The sequence below is a fragment of the Pelobates fuscus genome, chromosome 2 (assembly GCF_036172605.1).
Source record: "Pelobates fuscus isolate aPelFus1 chromosome 2, aPelFus1.pri, whole genome shotgun sequence".
NCBI classification, from domain to species: domain Eukaryota; kingdom Metazoa; phylum Chordata; class Amphibia; order Anura; family Pelobatidae; genus Pelobates; species Pelobates fuscus.
The window spans coordinates 245,738,706-245,759,881 of NC_086318.1; the positions used below are offsets into that span (position 1 = coordinate 245,738,706).

At 38.0% G+C, this 21,176-nt stretch overlaps 1 protein-coding gene across 1 annotated transcript in view; it reads right to left on the minus strand.

The window, feature by feature from the left end:
* Positions 1-251: 251 nt before the first annotated feature.
* The window catches only part of AIG1 (androgen induced 1), a 366,407-nt gene continuing 345,482 nt past the window's right edge, over positions 252-21,176 (minus strand). The window contains exons 5-6 of the mRNA XM_063443318.1: positions 20,899-21,062; positions 252-1,752 (exon numbers count right to left, since the gene is read on the minus strand). Of these exons, the coding sequence (XP_063299388.1) occupies positions 1,712-1,752; positions 20,899-21,062 (205 nt within the window). The 3' untranslated portion in view covers positions 252-1,711. The remainder of the gene's footprint in view (positions 1,753-20,898; positions 21,063-21,176) is intronic.

A 21,176-nucleotide genomic window follows, 5' to 3' on the forward strand; every position in this document is an offset into this window, starting at 1 on the left:
ATGCACTATACATGGATGAGGAGGTGTGACCAGGGAGGGGCGCTGTGAAAAATTTCACACAGGGCGCCTAAAAATATTATATTAAATATTTGAGATGTATATATAAAAAGATGCCAAAATACCAGAGTGTTGCAGCATCTTGTCTACTGGATTAATACGGCTATTCCAATCTACTATATATATATATTTATTTATTTTTTTGTTTTGTTTTGTTTACCGCTCCTCCTTTTTTTCCTTGTATTTCTCTCTTCTCACTTGATATGTGAATAAAATCAACATTTATTGAATGTCCTCTAGCCATCAATCATTTTTTTCCTATAATTCATATTTTTTGGTGCCATAGGTGGAATTCCAAATCACGTATTAAAATGGACATGCTCATACATCGCGTGAGTTGTTTGATTCGTGATTCGGCTACATATTCACTTTTTTGGGAATTTGGTCCAATTGTAATAAAACAAATATCCCAGTCTACCATATTATTACAAGTGTGTCATTTATTTTCATTCTGTTTTAATTGTTTTCCTAATGTCTTTGTGGCATAATTGTAAAAACTACAAATATTGTGGAGTCCCTAGGCCATCTGTAACTACTATTTGCACTGACATCGAAGGAATTCTCAGATGTTAAGTAAGTCATTTGGGAACAGGGTGACTGATCGTGCGTCTGCCTTATCAATTTGCAGAGGTGACATTAAAAGAGGAAGTTAGCAGTTGTGCACATAATTCGAGCAAGATTTCTAGCATAGGACCTTACATTTTGAGCCATGTATATACAAACAATTATTATTTTTAAGAGTTTATTTGCACTCCAAACAGGCAAATTGAACAAATCATATCACAATTTAAAACATAATTATTTTTGCTATCATTGGTATGTGTATAGGGCCAACGTTTTCTTCAGCACTTTACATATTGATGTGGGAATATAACAGCAAGTAAGAGACACACTATTTAAAATGTTAAGGGGAAGCAAGAGATTTAGGTACCTGCTTGAACTAGTTTACAATTTTGAGAAGGTAACATTTTTGTGCATTTTATAAACTGTGGCTATGGGCAATACATTATTCTAAAGCCTTCACTATTTCATCTTTATCATGGTTACTATAGTAATACTATCAGGTTACTTACATGGGAGCTCTAATCAATCACGTAAGCACTTAGTTAATTTAGTGGACCAAGCCACTCTTACAGATAAACGAAAAGTATTTTTTCACATTTATTTCACCAAATGAATAAACCCGAGCCTTATTATAGTAGACAAACTAATAATCAGGTACTGCTCTTGAATATTGAATTGAATATTTAAACTAAGTAGTCCTATATGGGAAGTCTTATGCCTTCTAAAAAATCTTTTTTAGATTCTTGATTTTGGTATTGTGGGAAAAACTGAATATGCAGATCATAGTTTACAATATTCATTATGAATGCATGCATGTGAATTGACAGTTTCTAAATACCTTGAAAAAAAAGGTTTATATTAATTGCGTCGCCGGTAGTTAAATGTTTATTGTCAATTTTTGCAAAACGAGGATGTAGTTAAATTTCAACATCCTATTTCAGAACAGTTGATATGCCTGAGCCTTGCTATACAGGAGCGATCTTCTCAGCATTTAAATGTTTTTTTAAAAGTCTCAATTCTTCTGATAGGCATGATGTAAGTCTCTTCCAGTTGATACCAGTGAATGCAGAAGAAAGATATTGAGTTACAGTCAGTCAATTTTGGATCGTTTCTCTCTGGGCTCCATAAAAGCTGAAAAAAAATGTAGACATTTATAAAGGTTTTGTCATCCAACAATATGCACATTGTAAATGACCGGACTCAAACTGACCTTGACTAACAAAATATTATAGCAGTTTCAGTAAAATATCCTGATATTATCTGATATTTCTTGAAAAACTAATCTGTTAAATACTTAAATTACCTTTTTCTTCATAATAATACATTGCCTTGACTGAGGGTTTAACAATGTGTATGTAAAAACAGAAAGTAATAAATTACCTCTTCCAAATTATGATTTTTTTGTAACTCCAAACTGCATGTGTCCTCATAATTATTTTAGAGTATTTATAAAAAACAAAATTTTTTTTTCTATATTTATACTTAACCAGTATTTTTTACATCTTCACTCGCATGCTTTTAAAAGTATACTTTAGGCACCACAAATGCTTCATCTCATAGAAGTGGTTATAGTGTCTGCCCTACGCAGTGTACTTCCATTTAGCATTAAGTAGATTTTTTGTTTTTGTTTTAATGCTAAAGAGTTCCCCGCAACCCATCCCCTCTGTGCTGCTTGGGCTAATGAGGGGGCATTAGACTGTGCAGTAACAGGAGGATGTAATTCGCTGAGAGTGTCAGATGACTGCATTTAGCCTATCACAGTGCAATTGCAGCTATGAATTATTATGGCTACAAAGCAGTGTGTAATGCCTGCCTTGGCCATACCCCCACTATGGGAAATCAGGGCACCTCATTCAGTGTTAAACTGGTGAAAATGGTTTAAAACTTATGAGAGGGACTCCAGGCACTATAAACAATTCAATGAGTTGAAATGTTTATAGTGCCTATAGTGTCCTTTTTTTTTTTTTTTTTTTTTTTTAATTCTTTATTTTGGTTGTGCAAGCATTACATCATACCTGAGTGGCCACGACAGCCATATCAAGCGTCATAACAGTAACTGTAGAAAACAATATCATGGCATAGGAGGTACTGCACATTTTTTTTTTTTATAAAGGGAGAGCATGTAAGGAGAAGACAAAGAATAAGACATTCGTGGTTTGTGATAGACATGCTAGGTTAAGTGTGTATATAGCAAAGTGTTCTCGCTCGACGTTACGGTGAGGTGGGTTGCCTTGCATATTGTGTAAAGGGAGACGTTTAACTAGGGCAACAGTGCAGGTGTACAGGTTCTCGCTTGGGTGATCACACATGGTGTCATATGTTATGCTGTAGTGTGGTTGCTTTGTGTTGGTTTGTGCGTTGCCTGCGGGGTGGCAATACCTATGTGAGTAGGTGCTAATGAGTGCCCTGTTAGCGTCTTGTGCGTGTTACGCAAAACAACATACAGATTACGTGAAATAACAAACAAAATATGTTGCAAGCAAAATCTTAGTAGGTCACTGTGGCAGATCAATCGCCCTGCATATTACACAAAACAACATACAATATATTTTGCAATTAAGATAATTATTAGCGTTAGGTTACCTGCTGATTAAACGTTAGGTTACATGCTGGGCAGACATTAAGCTAGATTACATGCAAGGCTGTACTCGATTGGGACAGGTTAATTAGTAAACGTTAGGTTACATGCTAGACAGACATTAAGCATACATTACGAAGGGTACAATTGCATGGCCTCTAATTAGACTGCTTATTTTTCATCATAAGTACCATCACTATTTATGGATTAATAGGCACCAGCACCACTATGAGGGCTGATAGTGGCGGTGAGCGGCAAAGGGCCTAACTCGTATCTCAGTCCTGGCTCCCAGGCTATCCTATGCCAGCCAGGGGTAAAGCACGATCCCTTCTCGAGCAGTCACACTGCAGGACAATGTCCATGATTGCAGGCATATTGGTCACCTCTGCGGTCGCTTGTATGGTCCCCTGCGTTTCGGGCTGCGGTTTCGAGCGTGTTTGGCGCCCTTGAAGTCGCCTCCATAGTGCCGCTGTGCGTTTCAGCGAGGAATGGTGCTTGATCCGCCACCATGTTGGTGATTTTCCCGCTGGTAGGAAGGTGCGTCGCATTATGCAGGTGGTACTCGTTGGTGGAGAGGCAGGACAGCTCATCTGCCGTTTCAATCGCCGCCAAAAATCGGTGAAGTGCCGGTTCAGCCTGGAGAGGATGTCCTCTAGGCCAGCTCTGGGTCGTGGAGACCACGCGGTGTCCGCCATGTTGAGTGTGGCGCTGAGAAGGCCTCCGAGACTCTGGTCGTAGCAGAGGTGAGTAGCGTGTTTGGGTTTGAGAGTATAAGCTGGTAGTCCCGGTCTGTTTGTGGTCCCGATGTTATCGCACATGCCCTCCGACATCTTTATTTCAGTGCTTGGGTTACAGGTCTTGGCGGCCCTGCTACGGCACCGCCGGTGTTTCGCGGTATTCGGGGCCTGAGGGTGGGGACCGGGATCACCCCCCCGGTCCAAGTAGGGGGGGGTACGGGGCCAGTTCCCCATGGGTCCGACTCATGGCTGGGTGCTGATCGGCAGGCAGCGGGGCAGCGGCCGTCCACCCCGCTCACCTCCAGAGTAGGCCTTAAGGTGCCAATGAGGAACCCTCCTCCTGGGGACTGAAGCCCGTTCGGCCAGCCTCTCCCTGGATCCAGGGCTCTCTGCCCGCCGAGGGCCACCGATGCTGGACGGCTGTCTGCCCAAAATCGCATTTTCATTGCTTATTTGGGCCTAATTTGCAGTAGCTGGTGTCGAGTGCGACCATCCAGCTCGGCGGTCCGGCCCCGCCCCCGAAATCTGCCTATAGTGTCCTTTTAAGTGCAGGATTACCACTGAAAAAAATAATAGCTGCTAACTTCAAATACTCATAAGATGTGCTAACTACCCTCAAGCTTCTTCCCCTTAAGAAAGATACCAACACGAAACAATGAATTACATGGCCTAAAAAACCTACAGCAAATTAAAAAATATTTGGTATAGGAATAATTCTGTCTCTAGAAAAATAATCTTAATATGGTGATGTAATCCTATAGGGTGACATATCTGTTTGTATTTTTTTGCCAGAATGTGGTTCCAGGTGGTACAATCCAGACATCTGTAACACCCAATGTTGGTATTTGTATTAAATATGCTGCACCAAATATATATTTCAGTTTTAGTTTCTTTGTTTTTTGTTTCTGTCCAGGAAAGGGCAGTTGTGCATTAAGGAAGAGTTAATATTATTTTAATATCATGTAACATAGAAATCTATCTAATTTTTTTTCTATTTACAAAAAAAAAACCCTATAAAACCAAAACAAAAACACAGTGATTTCTCTTATGTTATAGTTTTAAGTTGCCCAACTCTGTTGGTATTAATTTTGTCAATAATTAGTCTTTGTAATTGAAATATAAATATATATAGCTGGTGCAGCAATATGGATCCATGATCCATGGATGTTAAAACTGCCAATGTACAGCATGCCCTTGTGTACATTCTGGCCATCTCTTCATCTTGGTGCTCAGGGTTGTGTTGCATAACCTCAGTACTTGCTCTCCAGTTTTCTCCTTATCTACTTGTGTCATCCTATGCATGTTTATTCTTCCTTAACACATTTTAACATTGATATAAATGAAGTAATATACAGTTGTGCTCAAAAGTGTGCATACCCTTGGAGAATTGGTTATATATGTACCATTTTTAAAGAAAACATGAGTGAGCAGGCAAACACATTTCTTTTATTTCATTAAACAAACATGGCAACAGAGAAAAAAAATGAAATGACCCCTGTCAAAAGTCTGCATACCTTTAGTGCTTAATACTTTGTACTGCCCCCTTTAGCATCAATGACATTGTGTAGTCTTTTGAAATAGTTGTCTATGAGGCAACTAATTCCTGCAGGTGGTATAGCTGCTTATTCGTCTTGGCAAAATGTCTCCAGGTCATGCAAAGTATTTGGGCGTCTTGCATGAAGCGCACATTTGAGATCTCCCCAGAATGGCTCAATGATATTAAGGTCAGGAAACTGTGATGACCACTCCAGAACCTTCACCTTTTTCTGCTGTAACCACTGGAGGGTCAACTTGGCCTTGTGATTAAGGTCATTGTCATGCTGGAAAGTCCAAGAGTAAAAATAGAAAATGAATCCAGGCACTCCAAATGAATTCCAAGAAAAAGGCAATTTATTGGAACCAGCAGCTACAAAGCGACGTTTCAACCCCTAAGGGTCTTTATCAAGCTGGGGTTGAAACGTCGCTTTGTAGCTGCTGGTTCCAATAAATTGCCTTTTTCTTGAAATTCATTTGAAATGCCTGGATTCATTTTCTATTTTTACTATTATATTTGGTCCATTTTGGTACTGGGACATATCCAGTGAAGCACCCTGGATTCCTTCGCAAGGGGTGGAGTGCACTTCCATCAATTTTCTACATTTATCTGGGAAAGTCCAAGAGTGTCCGAAGCACAGCCTTTATGCAAAAGAATGCAAATTGTCTGCCAGTATTTTCTGACAACATGCTGCATTCATCTTGCCATCAATTTTCACAACATTAGAGCTCCCCCTTCCCCCCAAAAAACATCAGTGAGCCCCTGCCATGTTTCACAGTGGGGATGGTATTCTTTTCGTTATAGGCCTTGTTGATTCCTCTCCAAACATAGTGCTTATGGTTGTGACCATAAAGCTCTATTTTGGTCTTGTCACTTCAAATGACAGTGTGCCAGAAGCTGTGAGGTGTGTGAAGGTGTTGTTGGGCATATTGCAACAGGGCTTTTTTTTGTGGCATTGGCACAGTAAATACTTCTTTCTGGCAACTCAAGCATGCAGCTCATTTTTGCTCAAATATTGTTATATTGTATTCCTTGAAACAACCACGCCGTCTTTTTACAGAGCAGCCTGTATTTCTTCTGAGGTTACCTATCAGTTTTTCTTTGTATCCCAAAAAATTATTCTGGCAGTTGTGGCAGAAATCTTGGTCTAAATTCTTGGCAGAAATTCTTGGTCTACCTGACCCTGGCTTGGTATCAAGAGGTCCCTGAATGTTCCATCGTTATAAAGTTCTATTACCTTGTTCTCAGGTTTTTTGACAGTTCTTTTCTGGTCCCCATGGCTCAGTTTCTAGCCTGCTCAATGCATCCACGTGAGAGCTAACAAACTCATTGACTATTTATTCACAGACACTAATTGCAATTTAAAAAGCCACCAGTGTGGGGAATTAACCTTTAATTGCCATTTTAACCTGTGTATGTCACCTTGTGTCTCTGTAACAAGGCCAAGCATTTAAGGGTATGTAAACTTTTGATCAGGGCCATTTGGGTGATTTCTGTTATCATTATGATTTAAAAAGGAGCCAAACAACTACGTGATAATGATCACTATCCTTCAATAACGTATATATTTTGCATGATCAGTCATATTAAATCTATCAGTCATATTTAAATCTAATCATATCTAAATCAATGCCAAATTTTCACAATTTCTGTCAGGGTATGCAAACTTTTAAGCACAACTGTACACTGTATGACCACAATAATGTGGACACCTGGCCATCACACCAATATGAGCTTTTTGGACATCCTGTTTCAAAACTGTGGGCATTAATTTAATATGCAGTTGTAATCCACTGCCTTTCAAGACTGTAACAGCTGCCACTCTTATGGGGAGGCTTTTCACAAGAGTTTGGATTAAGTCTGAATAAATTTGTGCCAATTCAGCCATCATAACATTTGTGAGGATAGGCATTGATGTTGGAAGAGATGGGATGTCTCTCAGTTGCCTCTCCAATTTATCCAAAAGGCGTTCCACACTAAACTCATCAAACCATGTATTAAGGGGCAACTGGAAAGAACTTTCCCTAGACTGTTGCCACACAGTGGAAAGCACCCAAGTGTCTAATATGTCTTTGTAATCTGTAGCATTAGGATGACCTTAAGGGGCCTAACCCCAAACCTGAACAACAGAAGCAGACTACTATCTCTCCTCCACCAAACTTTACAGTAGGCACTAGGTATTTTACAGGTACTGGTTTTTAGACTGGTGATTTCAATGCAGGCCAACCTTCCCCACAATATGAGTATACATGGTCTACCATTTTGTGACTGGGCTGTTATTTTATTATTCCTAGATGTTTCCACTTCCCATTATTATAGGTGACCAGGTAGATCTAGTAGGACAGGCATTTAACTAACTGAGGTGGCTTTCTATGACAGTGCCACTGGACTCTTCCGTATGACCCTTTGTGCTGCCAATGCTTAGGTGTTTCTAGTTTTTTTCCCTCTCTCTTGTGATCAGACATTTCTGTTTTGAGGCTGAGCTATGATTTATTTTACATTTTTATTTTTTTATTATATATTTCAGACATGTACCTGCCTTGTTTAGTTTTGCTAATATTTTTATACTTCAGGCCTTGGTACTCTTGTCATCATAAATTGCATGATTCAGAGGGGGGGGGGGGGAATGATGTTGTTATTTATTAGGTTATCATTTCCATTTTGCATATCCATGTATCCCAGTCTTCTATTTGGGTATATCTCTTTTCCAAGTTCACCAGGATACCCCTTTCCATTCTTGCTTGCCATATGACTTGTGATATTAATTCTTGAGTGCGTGGAATTATACCTGTTATCCAGTTTCGTGCTCGAAGTAATTTAGCTGCTTTAATTACATGTAAAATTAAAATTAATATTTCTTTTGTTGTTTTTGGCCAATGCAAGTTTAGCAGAACCACTTCTAGCTTAAAGACTAATTTTATTTCCGTTATTTGATATAATACAGCTTTCCAGAATGTATTTATGGGAATGCACTGCCACCAACTATGGATTAGATTGCCTTCATTAATATCACATTTCCAGCATCTATCTGATGACTCTGGGAATTTTTCATTTAAACGTTTCAGTGTTAGGTACCATCTGTTTGAGAGTTTAAATTGGGTTGTGATTTTAAGGACCACTATAGTCACCCTACCACTTCAATGAAGTGGTCTGGGTGCCAGGTCCCCCAGGTTTTAACCCTGCAGCTGTAAACAGAAACTGCTATGTTTACACACATCTATTATTCTATTTCTGAGACCTATGTTGTTTGAGAGTTTGAGATTTAGTTTGTGCGTCTTTGGTGAATTTTTTGTTCACGTCTAGGACCCAAAATAGTCAAGTTAAATTTTCAATTTTATACTATGTTTCTTGGATTGCAGCAATATTTTGTGAAAGCAATATATGGAAAAGTCTGCTAGCTTAATAGCATTGTAAAATTTCCGGGCACCCCAAACCTCCATCCTGCCTTGATCTAGCCAAATGTTTGAGTAAACTCTTGCTTTCTTTCCACCCTATACAAATGTCAAAAGGATGAATGTAATAAAGATAACCAGTTTTCTGGGAAATTAAGTGGGATCATTCTCCATAGGTACAGCCATTTTGGTAAAATATATGCTTTTAGGATTTTGATCCTTCCCGACCAGGAAAATCTCAAACCTTTCCAGTCCCTTAAATTTTTGTTAGTTTGTGTTAGTAAGGGTAAAACATTAGCTTTTACTAGGTCTTTTAAATCTGAGGTTAATGTTATACCTAAATATTTTAGCCTGTCCTTGTTTTCTGAGAGCACAAGGTTTTGAACAAGAAAATTAATTAACCTTTTGTTCCGATTTTTAGCTATAAATATTGATTTCGCTATATTAATTTTATATCCTGACACTTTGGAGTATTTATCTAATTCAGAAGCTCTGGGACTGAGGTTTTTGGTTCTTCTGAAGTTAGTAAGATATCATCTGGGTAAATATTTAATTTACTTTGCCCTAAGGAGTTCGTAAATCCTTTATTTTTTTTATTTTGTCTTATTAGAAAGGGGTTCTAACACCATTATGTACAGTGAAGGGGAAAGAGGGCACCCTTGTCTAGTCCCATTTGACCCTGCTACTTTAGCTGATGTCGAGCTTTAGAGAGTTGATATAGCTTGTAATATTGATCCAGTAATTCCAAATTGTTTTAAGGTGGCAAACATGAAACCCCATCCACCCCTTTCAAATGCTTTCTCTGCGTCTGTTGACAGTAGCATTAGAGGGGTTCCATTATTCTCTGTTTCTTCTAATATGTTTATTATTTTTCTAAGATTGTTGATTGAAGACCTCCCTGGTATAAATCCTACTAGGTCGCTTTATCCTACTTTATCGGCTTTTCGGATAGGGACAATATTCGCTCTCAACAGCTCTTCAGGATTGCTTCCTATTTTCATTATATAGTTTATATGGTGGTAATTTCCCCTTTTAGTTGGTCTTTCGTTAGTTTATAAAATGTGTTTGTGAAGCCATCTGGGCCTGGGGCAGTCTTTATTTTATGCTTAAATATGGATTTGCTGACCTCTATTTTTGTAATCGGCTCGTTTATCAGTTTTAATTGGTCGGGTAGGATTTTTGGCATGGATACGTTTTTGAAGAACTCCTCAATTTCTTTTTCCATGCCATATATTTCTTTTGGTAGGTTATATAGATTCTGATAAAATCTCTGAAATGCTCTACCTATTTTTTCTGGGGACATTAGATAGGTTTCTTTATCTTTTAAATTAGATATTACTCTTTTATGTTTCTCTTTTTTAAATTTATTATTAATGTTTCTGTCTTTTTGCACTTTAGAAACCACTTGGATTGTAATGCCTCTAACTGCTTCGTTACTTTATTCATTAGCTGAATATTTATCTGTTTTTCTGTTTCTGCGATCTTCCTTGCTATTTGTGTGGCAGGTGTTGTTTTATTTTGACTCTTATATTCACTTAATGTTATATACAGTTTTAAGAGAGGTGGTAATCCTTTTTTATTTGCAGTGGCTGACATTTTTATCAAATGGCCCTAGCTACGCTTTTATAAGTACATCAGACTGTGATATCTGGTGTACCTTTATTTTTATTTTCTAAAAAGAAAAGACTTGTTATATTAATTTCAACATAATTTTTTGTGTGTAATAAAAAATATTTTATTCTCCACTCTTTTCGAAATGCATCAAAATTGTCTTTGTATTCCAACATAATTGGACTATGGTCTGACCATGCTTTATCCTGTATCTCTATTCTTTTTTTTTTTTTTTTTTTTTAATTCTTTATTTTTGTATTGCGTAAGCTTTAAACAGGCGCTTGTGAGGTACCCCAAAGGCAATCCTCCAGCGTAATGTAAAACAGTTGAACAGAGGTACATGGTATATCTAACACATTTTTTATGTAAGGATAAGTTAGATGATAAACATAAATTTTCGTCACTTAAGTTGCTTAGGTGTTCTCATAACACAATGTAATGTAACAGCGCTTTTCTATCTAGTCATGACAATTTTACGCTGTGTCCAGAGCTAGTGTGTGAATGCAGGCTAAGTTTAGGCTTAACGATGCGTTTACAACGTGCACAGGCACCTGCAAATAAACTAAGTGCTGCAGAATTGGGACATGTGGTGCTATACCCTGGTTTAAATTCCATGGTAATGGCAGATAAGTGCTTATATCCAACTTTATATTTTACTGAGCTTACTAGTTGCCAAACTATGTTTAGAGCACCAAGCTTACTAGGTTAGAGTTACAATATATGAGAGCTGCAGTCATGCTTGGGTTTTTCCACCCCAGTTTAACCCCCCAGCCGCCAGACAAAAGTCAGAGGGACGGGAGCCAAGGTATTGCTAAGTTAGGCACAGTCCAGGCAAGTGGCTTGGTGATAGTCCCCACGATGTGTACTTGTGATTTGTAGTCCTGTACTTGCCTCTGGTGGGAGCCAGGAACCCGCAGGTCCACGCGAGTCAGCTGTCGGTCCAAGTGTGTCGGCCTCCGTGAGTTGCCATGAGAGGCTCAGCCTACAGGGCTTCATCGCTGGGGGAGCTCCTTCTGCGAGCTCGCTTAGGTGGTCTGGGCTGATGGGCCGTTCTTATGCAACCCCCGCCGGTCTTATGCATTGCCGTCAGCCCTGAGTCAGTGTGGTTCCGGCTGCTCATGTACCGTGTGGTTGGACCCGGGGTGGATCTCATCAGGTATGTGCCGGTGTCCTCGTGGCCCTTGTCGGCTGTCTGTTGGTGTGAGGCAGGCGTTTCTTTATTCCCCGTAGCTCGTGCTACTCGCCATGCGGTCTCCGCCATTTTAGTGCGGCCTTTAGTGCGAGTGTTAGGTCTGCATTGTCGCCGCCTGGCACGCTGGTGTATCCATACGCCGGTGGGCCCAGGGTGGGGACCGGGATCACCCCCGCCGGCCCAGAGGGGGGGGGGAACAGGGCCGGACCCCCTTAGCCTCATCCTTCGTTCAGACCACTGGTGGGCAGGATAGCAGGGTGGCGGCCGTCCACTCCACTCACCGCCCGAGTGCTTCCCATCGCCCAGGACAGAAAGCAGCCCGCCGAGGGACTAGAACAGTGCAGCAAGCCTCTCCTCGGAACCAGGTTGTCTGCTCATGCAGGACCGCCGTTTTCAGTAGCTTTTGGTGGGTATTTAGTTTGTGTTTTTCGGAGAAAACTGGCAAAAATTGCAGGAGCCGTTCAGTTGTGCGACCTGCCAGCATGGCGGTCCGGCCCCGCCCCCTGTATCTCTATTCTTTTAACAAGATATAGCATGGTTACATTACCCAGGATAAGGTCGATTCTGGAGTATGAATTGAATGTTCTAGAATAGCATATATAATCTAGGTCTGAGAGATGAAATGTTCTCCATATATCTCTTAGATTATGATTATTTAGTAGGTTTTGCAATCTATTTTCAGTTATTTTCCTGTTTATCCTGCCATTGTGTCTCTTTCTATGTTTGTTTAGAGGGTCCACTATGCAATTAAAGTCCCCCATAATTAAAACCAACCCTTGTTTAATCTGCTCTATTTTCTTGAACGCTTTTGTGATAAATTTTATTGTAGATTTATTTGGTGCATAAATGTTAACTAATATGAATAGCTTATTATTTATTTCACATATTAGAATAATGTAATGTCCTTCTGGATCGAAGTCTTGGTATTTAATAATTAGGGAGACATTTCTTGCCAACATAAATGCTACGCCTCTTTTTTTTTGTTTTCTACAGCCGCACTTATAATAGTAGTGTATCTTGTTGAGTTAATTATGTTTTGATTAGATCTTATCCAGTGGGTTTCTTGCAGGGCACAAATTTGTACCTGGTTTTTTTTTATCAGGAAGTCCATAATTATAGACCTTTTACATGGTGTGTTGATCCACCGGGCATTTATTGATATCAACTTAAATTGTATTTTCTTATCTGTTCTCGAGGCTCTCTCTCTCCATGAGTTTCCAAAGTTTTATAAAAAAGTAAAAAAAAAACATAATTATTTGTTGTTACATAAAAATAAGACGGGATGATCCCAAGCAATGGTGTCAACCTAAGACAAATGTGATGTATGGCAAAAAAGCCATACAGTATCTCGAGTAATACAAAACATCACTGAGATATAGGTCCCACATGTCATTAAGTCTCCTATATAAACCTAAGCTGCCAGGTATATGTATTTTATACTTTTATTTTTTATTTTATGTTATTTGTTTGATTTATAAATTGTACATCTAAGTGTCTGAGTAAGTTGTCATATTCATTTCTTCCTTCTCTTGATCCTTGAATTTCTTCCTCTTGTTCTTTATAGGTGCCTTCGTCTGATGGGATATTAGAGAGAAGAGATTCCTCCAGGTTTATTGTATTGCTTGATAGGTTTGGTGAAAAGAAGGAAATACTTTTTTCTGTTTTATTTTCAGGCTTTTTTTCTTTTTTTAGGTCTTGCCATTTTGTGTCTTTTTTTTGTAACCATTTTTATTTTAATTTGTATTTGTATTTTAGTTTTGCTTTTTTTTTTTTGGAGGTTATATACTGTTTAGGTTAGTGCTATCTTTACTTTTAAAATAGTATCCTTTTTATCTTGAGTTTCTTGCTCCCCAACGTCTTCTCCTCCTCGCCTTCACTCCCATCTTTACCTTTCTATCCTGGTAAACAATTGTTTTATTATTTTTCTCTTTTTTTTCTTATTTTTTCCCCTTCTTTATTACTTCCTCCCTTTCCTCTTCCTCTTCCCTTTCCTTCCTATTATGTTTCCTATTCTGGTGCGCAGAAAATTGCGCTAAGTAACAGGAGAAGTGCAAATGGTGTGAGAGCAAAAAATAAAATAAAAATCCAGACAATAACTAAAAGGAAAAGCACTGGAAGTAACTGAAGCCTCTGGACAATTCCCCCTAGCACACACAGAACTTTTTAGTAGTCTGTTCCACGCTATTGACAGAAATTAACTTGATTTAAATAATCTTTAAATCATGTATTGCCCCCTGTATGCAGTTTTCTATATTATCCCTATTTTATCTCTTCTTAGGGGTAAACTAACTTTCAGGAGACCCAATGTTTATGTAAACCCCTACGTAGTAAACGTGTAATGTAAATAAACAGACAGATTAGTAGCAACAGGCACTTAGCTTGTGTTTTCTGTTGCTGTTTTTTTTTCCTGTTAGGCTCCCTTGTGTTTTTCCGTCTGGGTATCTGGCTGGCTGTAGATCTATCCGCCGAGAAGGTAGCTCCCTGCATCCCCCTACTTCTCTGTTTTTGTATGGCACCCGGAATGACACTCCAGGTAGGTCAGGTCGTCTCCTCCACTTTAATTGGCTCCCTCGGTCGCTCCCCCAGCCACGTTCCACAAGGATGCAGCAACGCACGCTACGTCATCTCGCACCCTAATGATGAGCTATGATTTATTCAATTACATTTATATTATTCTTGACTAGACATTCCTTTCCACTGATATTTCATGTCATTGCTATTCCAGGATATTTTTTTTTGCTTGCTTGAATACACTGTCATTGTTTGTATGGAGATTTAATGGATTACATACTGGAATGTAAGCAAAGGGTGAAAGTGAAACACCTGAACTGAGAATAGGTATGGGGTGTCCACATCAAACAGTTTATTTAGTAACTGTACAGAAGACGGTGTTAAAGGTTTGCTTCAGCCAGTGGAGAATAAGTTGTATGAAATGAGAAAGAATGTCCACTTTAAGAAGAGTATATAATATGTTAATTGGTTTGCCCTCCTAAGGACATGGGCATTTAGAGATTTTTCAAAAGAGTGAAATTTATGGGAAAATGGGGCAGTCCTAGAGATGTTCTATAGCAAGAGTTGAAGGATATGAAAACAGACGACAGTCAGTCTTTTTTTGCAGGGCACAGAGACTGTGCGGAGTCATATTTGATAATTATCTTAGCGCTTTCAGTCCATCCAGTCCATTGAAGTTGAACAAAAATGATATTGATAATGCAGAAGTAATGCAATGCAAACATTATATTGATCCTGCATTATCAATAAAGCTCTAAGTTCTGGTAAAAGTATGTTTTTGTCAAACCACTTGTAACTGGTTTGATATCAAATTGAAGGATGTCTAAGAGACTCCAAGCAACATATACACTATACTGAGCTGTACTGCTTAAATGTCCCTTTTGGATATATTCACATTACTTTACTAAATAGTGTGAAGTTCTGCTGTTCTCTTTTGAGGGAATGATTTATGGTAAAGGAGATTACATTATTTAATTGTAGAATAAAATATCTTGCTGGATTTGTTCCTTATTAGACATCCAATACTGATTCCATTAGTAGTGGTATTGACGAAATAATGTATTGATGGATTTTCAGACAGCATAAAACAAATGTTAAAAGTTAATTTTGCTTAGTTTTTGCTTTTCTGACTTCTAGAGGCAGTGTTTCCAAACTAACAAAGAGAGTGATTTAATGGATTTCTGGTAAACTCGTTTAGGTAAAATCCCTTCTGGGAATTGCTACACAAGCTGCTACGTTCTTAATAAACAATATTTCTAAAACTCAATAACTATTGCCTCATAAATGTAAGCATGGGGCTACTTACAAGGTGAAATATTAGATTGTTGACCCCAAATAATTATATATCCATTTATGTGCTTTTTTAAAAACTTGCTTTCTGGCAAGCTAAAGTCAAATGGCGTGCTGAAATTCAAGAACTAAGTATGTCCAAGCAGAAAAAATTTAAACATGTACTTAGATTTTTCCATCTGAGTGAGTAACCAAGGAGAATATGCCTAGCCTTTAAACTGAATACTGTGGTATTGACGTATGAACTCTGGATGTGCAGCACTAAAATAAATAAACAGATTTCATTTAATTCATAAATAAATAAATATTTTAGTTTGTGTTTCATCTGTTGTACATGCCTGCAAAGGGACACTATATTCACCAGAACCAGTACAGCTTAATGCTCTTTATTGCCTTCAGATAAAAGGCAGCGTTTACATTGCTTGCTAGTAACACCTCTAGTGGTAGTCACTCAGATGGCCACTAGAAGTGCTTTCTGGGTTAGTGCTGCACAGTGTGCAGCACTGACTTTCAGCGTCTCCACCCTTTGCATGGAGGCACTGAATGTTGCATCTCTATGTGGTGATGATGATTGGTGCAGAGAAGCTTGTTGTCATGCATGTGTAATAGCCTCCTATGGGAAAGTATTGGATTGGCTGAGATCATCAAAATTGATTATCTCAGTCATGTACGAGGGACCAGATGGAGCCAGCTGCAGTGAGATCGACACAGCATGGGAAAAAAATCTGTAAATACAGTCATGGGAAAAAGAAAGTACACCCTCTTTGAATTCTATGGTTTTACATATCAGGATATAATAACAATCATCTGTTCCTTAGCAGGTCTTAAAATTAGGTAATTACAACCTCAGATGAACAACATAACATATTACACAGTGTCATTATTTATCTAACAAAAATAAAGCCAAACTAAAGAAACCATCTGTGAAAAAACACGTTTATACCTTATGAAGCAATAGCTTGTAGAACCACCTTTAGTAGTAATCGTTTCATTATGACTTTATCAGTCTCTTATATCATTGTGAGGGAATTTTGGCCCACTTTTCTTTACAATGTTGCTTCATTTAATTGAGGTTTGCTGGCATTTGTTTATGCACAGCTCTCTTAAGGTCCTGCCACAGTATTTCAATTGGGTTAAAGGCTAGACTTTGACTGGGCCATTGCAACTCATTGATGCTTTTCTTTTTCAGCCATTCAGTTGTAGGTTTTTTGGTGTGCTTGGGATCATTGTCCTGTTGCATGACCCAATTTCAGCCTAGCTTTACCTGTCAGACAGATGGCCTCACATTTGAGTGTAGAATACTTTGATATTCCAAGGAATTCATGGTTAACTCAATGACTGCAAGGTTCCCAGGTCCTGTGGCTGCAAAACAAGCCCACATCATTACTCCTTCACCACCGTGCTTGACAGTTTGTGTGAGGTGTTTGTGCTGATATGCTGTGTTTGGTTTTCACCAAAAGTGGCACTATGCATTATGGCCCAACATCTCAACTTTGGCATCATCTGTGCAAAGGAAATTGTTCCAGAAGTCTTCTGGTTTGTTCAGATGCAACTTTGCAAACCTAAGCTGTTCTGCCATTTTCTTTTTTTGGGAGAAGAGGCTTTCTCCTGGCAGCCCTTCCAAAAAAACCAAACTTGTTCAGTCTTTTTGTAATTATACTGTCACAAATCCTAACATTTAACATGCAAACTGAGACCTGTAGAGTTGGAGATGTAACTCTTGGTTTTTGTGTTATTTCTCTGAGCATTGCACTGTCTTACCTTGGAATTAATTTGCTGGAATGTCCACTCCTGGGAAGATTGGCAACTGTCTTGAATGTTTTTCACGTTTGAATAATCGTTCTCACTGTAGAATGATGGGCTTTAAATTGTTTGGAAATGGCCTTATAACCCTTCCCAGTGTGATGGGCAACAACAATTGCTTCTCTAAGATCATTGCTGACGTATTTCCTCTTTGACATTGTGTTAACACACAATTGAATGCTCCAGACCAGCAAATTGCTAAATCTTCTGCTTTTACAGATGTGGTCACAATGCTGATCAGTTAATCAAGGGCATTTGATTAGAAGCACCTGCCTGCAACGTAGCCTCTTATTTCCTATGGAAGCAGTAAGCATCAGTGTGCATACATGGATTCTCCATTTTCACTTTATTCTTGTTAATTAAATCATGACATGGTGCAATATGTCATGTGCTGTTGTTCATCTGAGGTTGTACTTACCTAATTTTAACCCCTTCAGGACGGAGTCAATAGTGCACGTTCTGATCAAAACAAAACGTAAACAAAAACTGGAATTTGCGCTATATGTCTGTTCAACCGTAATTCACCACTGTCACATTAAGTGCACCCACACTTAATTTATATCATTTTGTTCAGGATAAACAGGGCTTTAATTTATCAATAACTATTCATATATAGAACATAATTTATTATGAATACAATTTAAAAAAATGTGAGAAAATAAGATTTTTTTTTAAATTTGTATTTCCGTCTGCCATTTTAGCTGTGAATGTCATAATGCTGCTAGGTTTTACTGCAAAAAAATGCACATATTTGTAATCAGCGATGTCTCACGAGTACAACAGTACCCCCCATTAACAGGTTTCATGGTGTTTTGGAAAGTTACAGGGTCAAATATAGAACGTTCCATTTTCAAATTGAAATTTGCCAGATTAGGAATGTTACCTTTGAGACGGTGTGGTAGCCCAGGAATGAGAATTACCCCCATAATGGCATACCATTTGAAAAAGTAGACAAGCCAAGGTATTGAAAGTGGGGTATGTTTAGTCTTTTTTAGTAGCCACTTAGTCACAAACACTGGCCGAAGTTAGCGTTCATATTTGTTTTTGTGTGAAAAAAGCAAAAAACGAATATTTGGCCAGTGTTTGTGACTAAGTGGCTACTAAGAAAGACTGGATATACCCCACTTGCAATACCTCGGGTTGTCTACTTTTGCAAATGGTATGCCATCATGGGGGTAATTCTGATTCCTGGCCTATCATACGCTCTCAAAGGCAACATAACTAATCTGGCAAATTTCAATGTGAAAAAAATGAAATGCAAGCCTTATATGTGACTCTCTAACTTTCCAAAACACCATAAAACTTGTACATGGGGGGTACTGTTATTCTCGGGAGACATCACTAAAGACAAATATTAGTGTTTTAAAACAGTAAAACATATTACAATAATATAGTCCATAAAAGTGCAGTTCGTTTGTAATAAATTCAAAAAACTTCACTTTTACTTAAAATATCATCATTGTAATACAATTTACCAATTTGAAACACTAATATTTGAGTTCACAAAGTCTCCCGAGTAAAACAGTACCCCCTATGTACAGGTTTTATGGTGTCTTGGAGAGTTACAGGGTCAAATATAGTGCTTGCAAATTAAATTCTCTGCACTTTCTCCCTGTGTTGTCAGGCATGTCAATCAAATTTTAATTAATCAAATCACATAATTATGTTAAAAGATTACTTAAATATACATGTATTTAAATTCTACGTGTATACTAATGTAATCTTTTATGTAATTATATGTATTTATCTATATATATATATATATATATATATATATATATATATATATATATTTGCGGTCATTTGTATTTTATATATAGATAGATATATATGGAATGTCATTCTATGTGTATTTTGTTACCAATATATATATATATATATTAATAACAAAATACAGTTAGAATAAAATTACATATGGATATATAATTTATATTAAATTTTGTTTCAATATTTTATTTATTTATTTTATTATTTTATTTATTATTTTAATTATACGTATATATATATTATATATATGTAGATCTATTATCTATATAATATATATATATACACATATTATATATATGTAACGTCATTCTAAGTGTATTTTAATACTAATATATATATACTTATATTAGTATTAAAATACACTTTGTATGACGTTACATAATACATATATTATATATATAAAAATACTTTTAATTTATTTTTAAACATGTTTAATTTTTTTTTACACTACCTACCAGGAGGGGGACTGTCTGATATTTTAGACAGTCCCCCTGCTGGCAGATCCATAGCCAGCTATAGGGGGCCATCATTTGCCATGGGAAGAGGATCGCGGCGGAGGTGAGTACCGCCGAGGTCCTGGGGGCTGCAGCCGTTACAGCGTTCTATGCCGCCACAACGGCTATAAAGGCATGGAACTCCGTAACGGCGTTAAGGGGTTAATACCTGCTAAAGAACAGATGATTGTTTTATTTTCTGATTTGTAAAACCACAAAATCATAAAGGGTGTACTTTCCTTTCCCCGTGACTGTATATGTTGTTGTAATGATTTAAAGGACACTATAGTCACCAGAACAACTACAGCTTAATGTAGTTGTTCTGGTGAGTATAGTTAGCTCCTGCAGGCTTTTTGTTGTAAACACTGTTTTTTTCAGAGAAAATACAGGGTTTACATTAGTCTAGGGACACCTCTAGTGATCACTCCTCAGATGGGTACTAGAGGTACTTTCTGGGGAAGTGCTGCACACTATGCAACACTGACAAAGGGTGTTTCCACCCTCTGCATGGAAACACTGAACTTTCCTCATAAATATGCATTGATTTATTGCATCTCTATGAGGAGATGCTTATTGGCCAAGCTGGCATTTGACTTTGGCCAAGCCCACCTCCTGTCAATCTCAACCAATCCAATTATTTCCGATGGGATATTAGATTGAGATAATCACTTCTGATGCTGTCAGCCAAGTATGCAGATCAGGGGCAGAGCCAGCACCAGTAGACTGGAATAAAGGTAAGATTTTACTATATTTAGGGAGGCAAGAGGGGGAGGCAAGGGGGGTAGATAGTGTTTGTAACACTATAGAGTCAGGAATACATGTTTGTGTTCCCGATCCTATAGTGTTCCTCTAATTCTGCCTCTGCCTCATTACTGATATGCCAGAAGGGGAGCTTTGAATACAGGCAGTGTGCCTCTCCAGGCATATCATTAGTTGGAAAAAAGCTTAAATAGCAACTGCTGTTGATAGTATAACCCCACTATTCTTTGACAAGTAACTCCTGTTGTCCCAAAGATGCACTAAGATTAGAGGTCCTGCACTACTTAGTGCCAATAACAGTGTAATACCGTTTTTATTGTATAAAGTGATTTCACCTACCACAGAGAATAATAGAGAGCAATAATAGACAGATTGTGTGATGCCATTTCATAGTTTAAGGCTTTGGATCAATGGTAATTAAGAAATGGTCATAAAAGACATTTCAATATTGGTAACGAATGCTATTGTTTCTCGGTTGGATCCCACAAAATCTCAAAATAAATTTTAATGCTATAAAATGTAACACTAGCATATCAACTATTTCTATTTTTTAATCATAAACAACATTTTCTTGCATAGCAAGCTTTCATTCTCACCTACACAACTTACATTTCTCAGATTCCCAAATGTAGCTGTTGAGTTTCTCTCCCAAAATGTAATACATGTTAAGAATAACTGTGACTACGAGAAAGAAGATTATTTTGGCTCCTGGATTGATGTGTTCCAGGAGAGGGTACACCCATACCCCTGTCACATGGTGAACCCAGCACACCCTGGAAAAAAAGCAGAAAGAAACAAAGGAGTTACTTGTTACAGATTTAGCGGATCTTAAGCAAAGGAAATGCTAGAGATGTTTCTCTGAACTTAAATACCTTAGAAGAGACTAT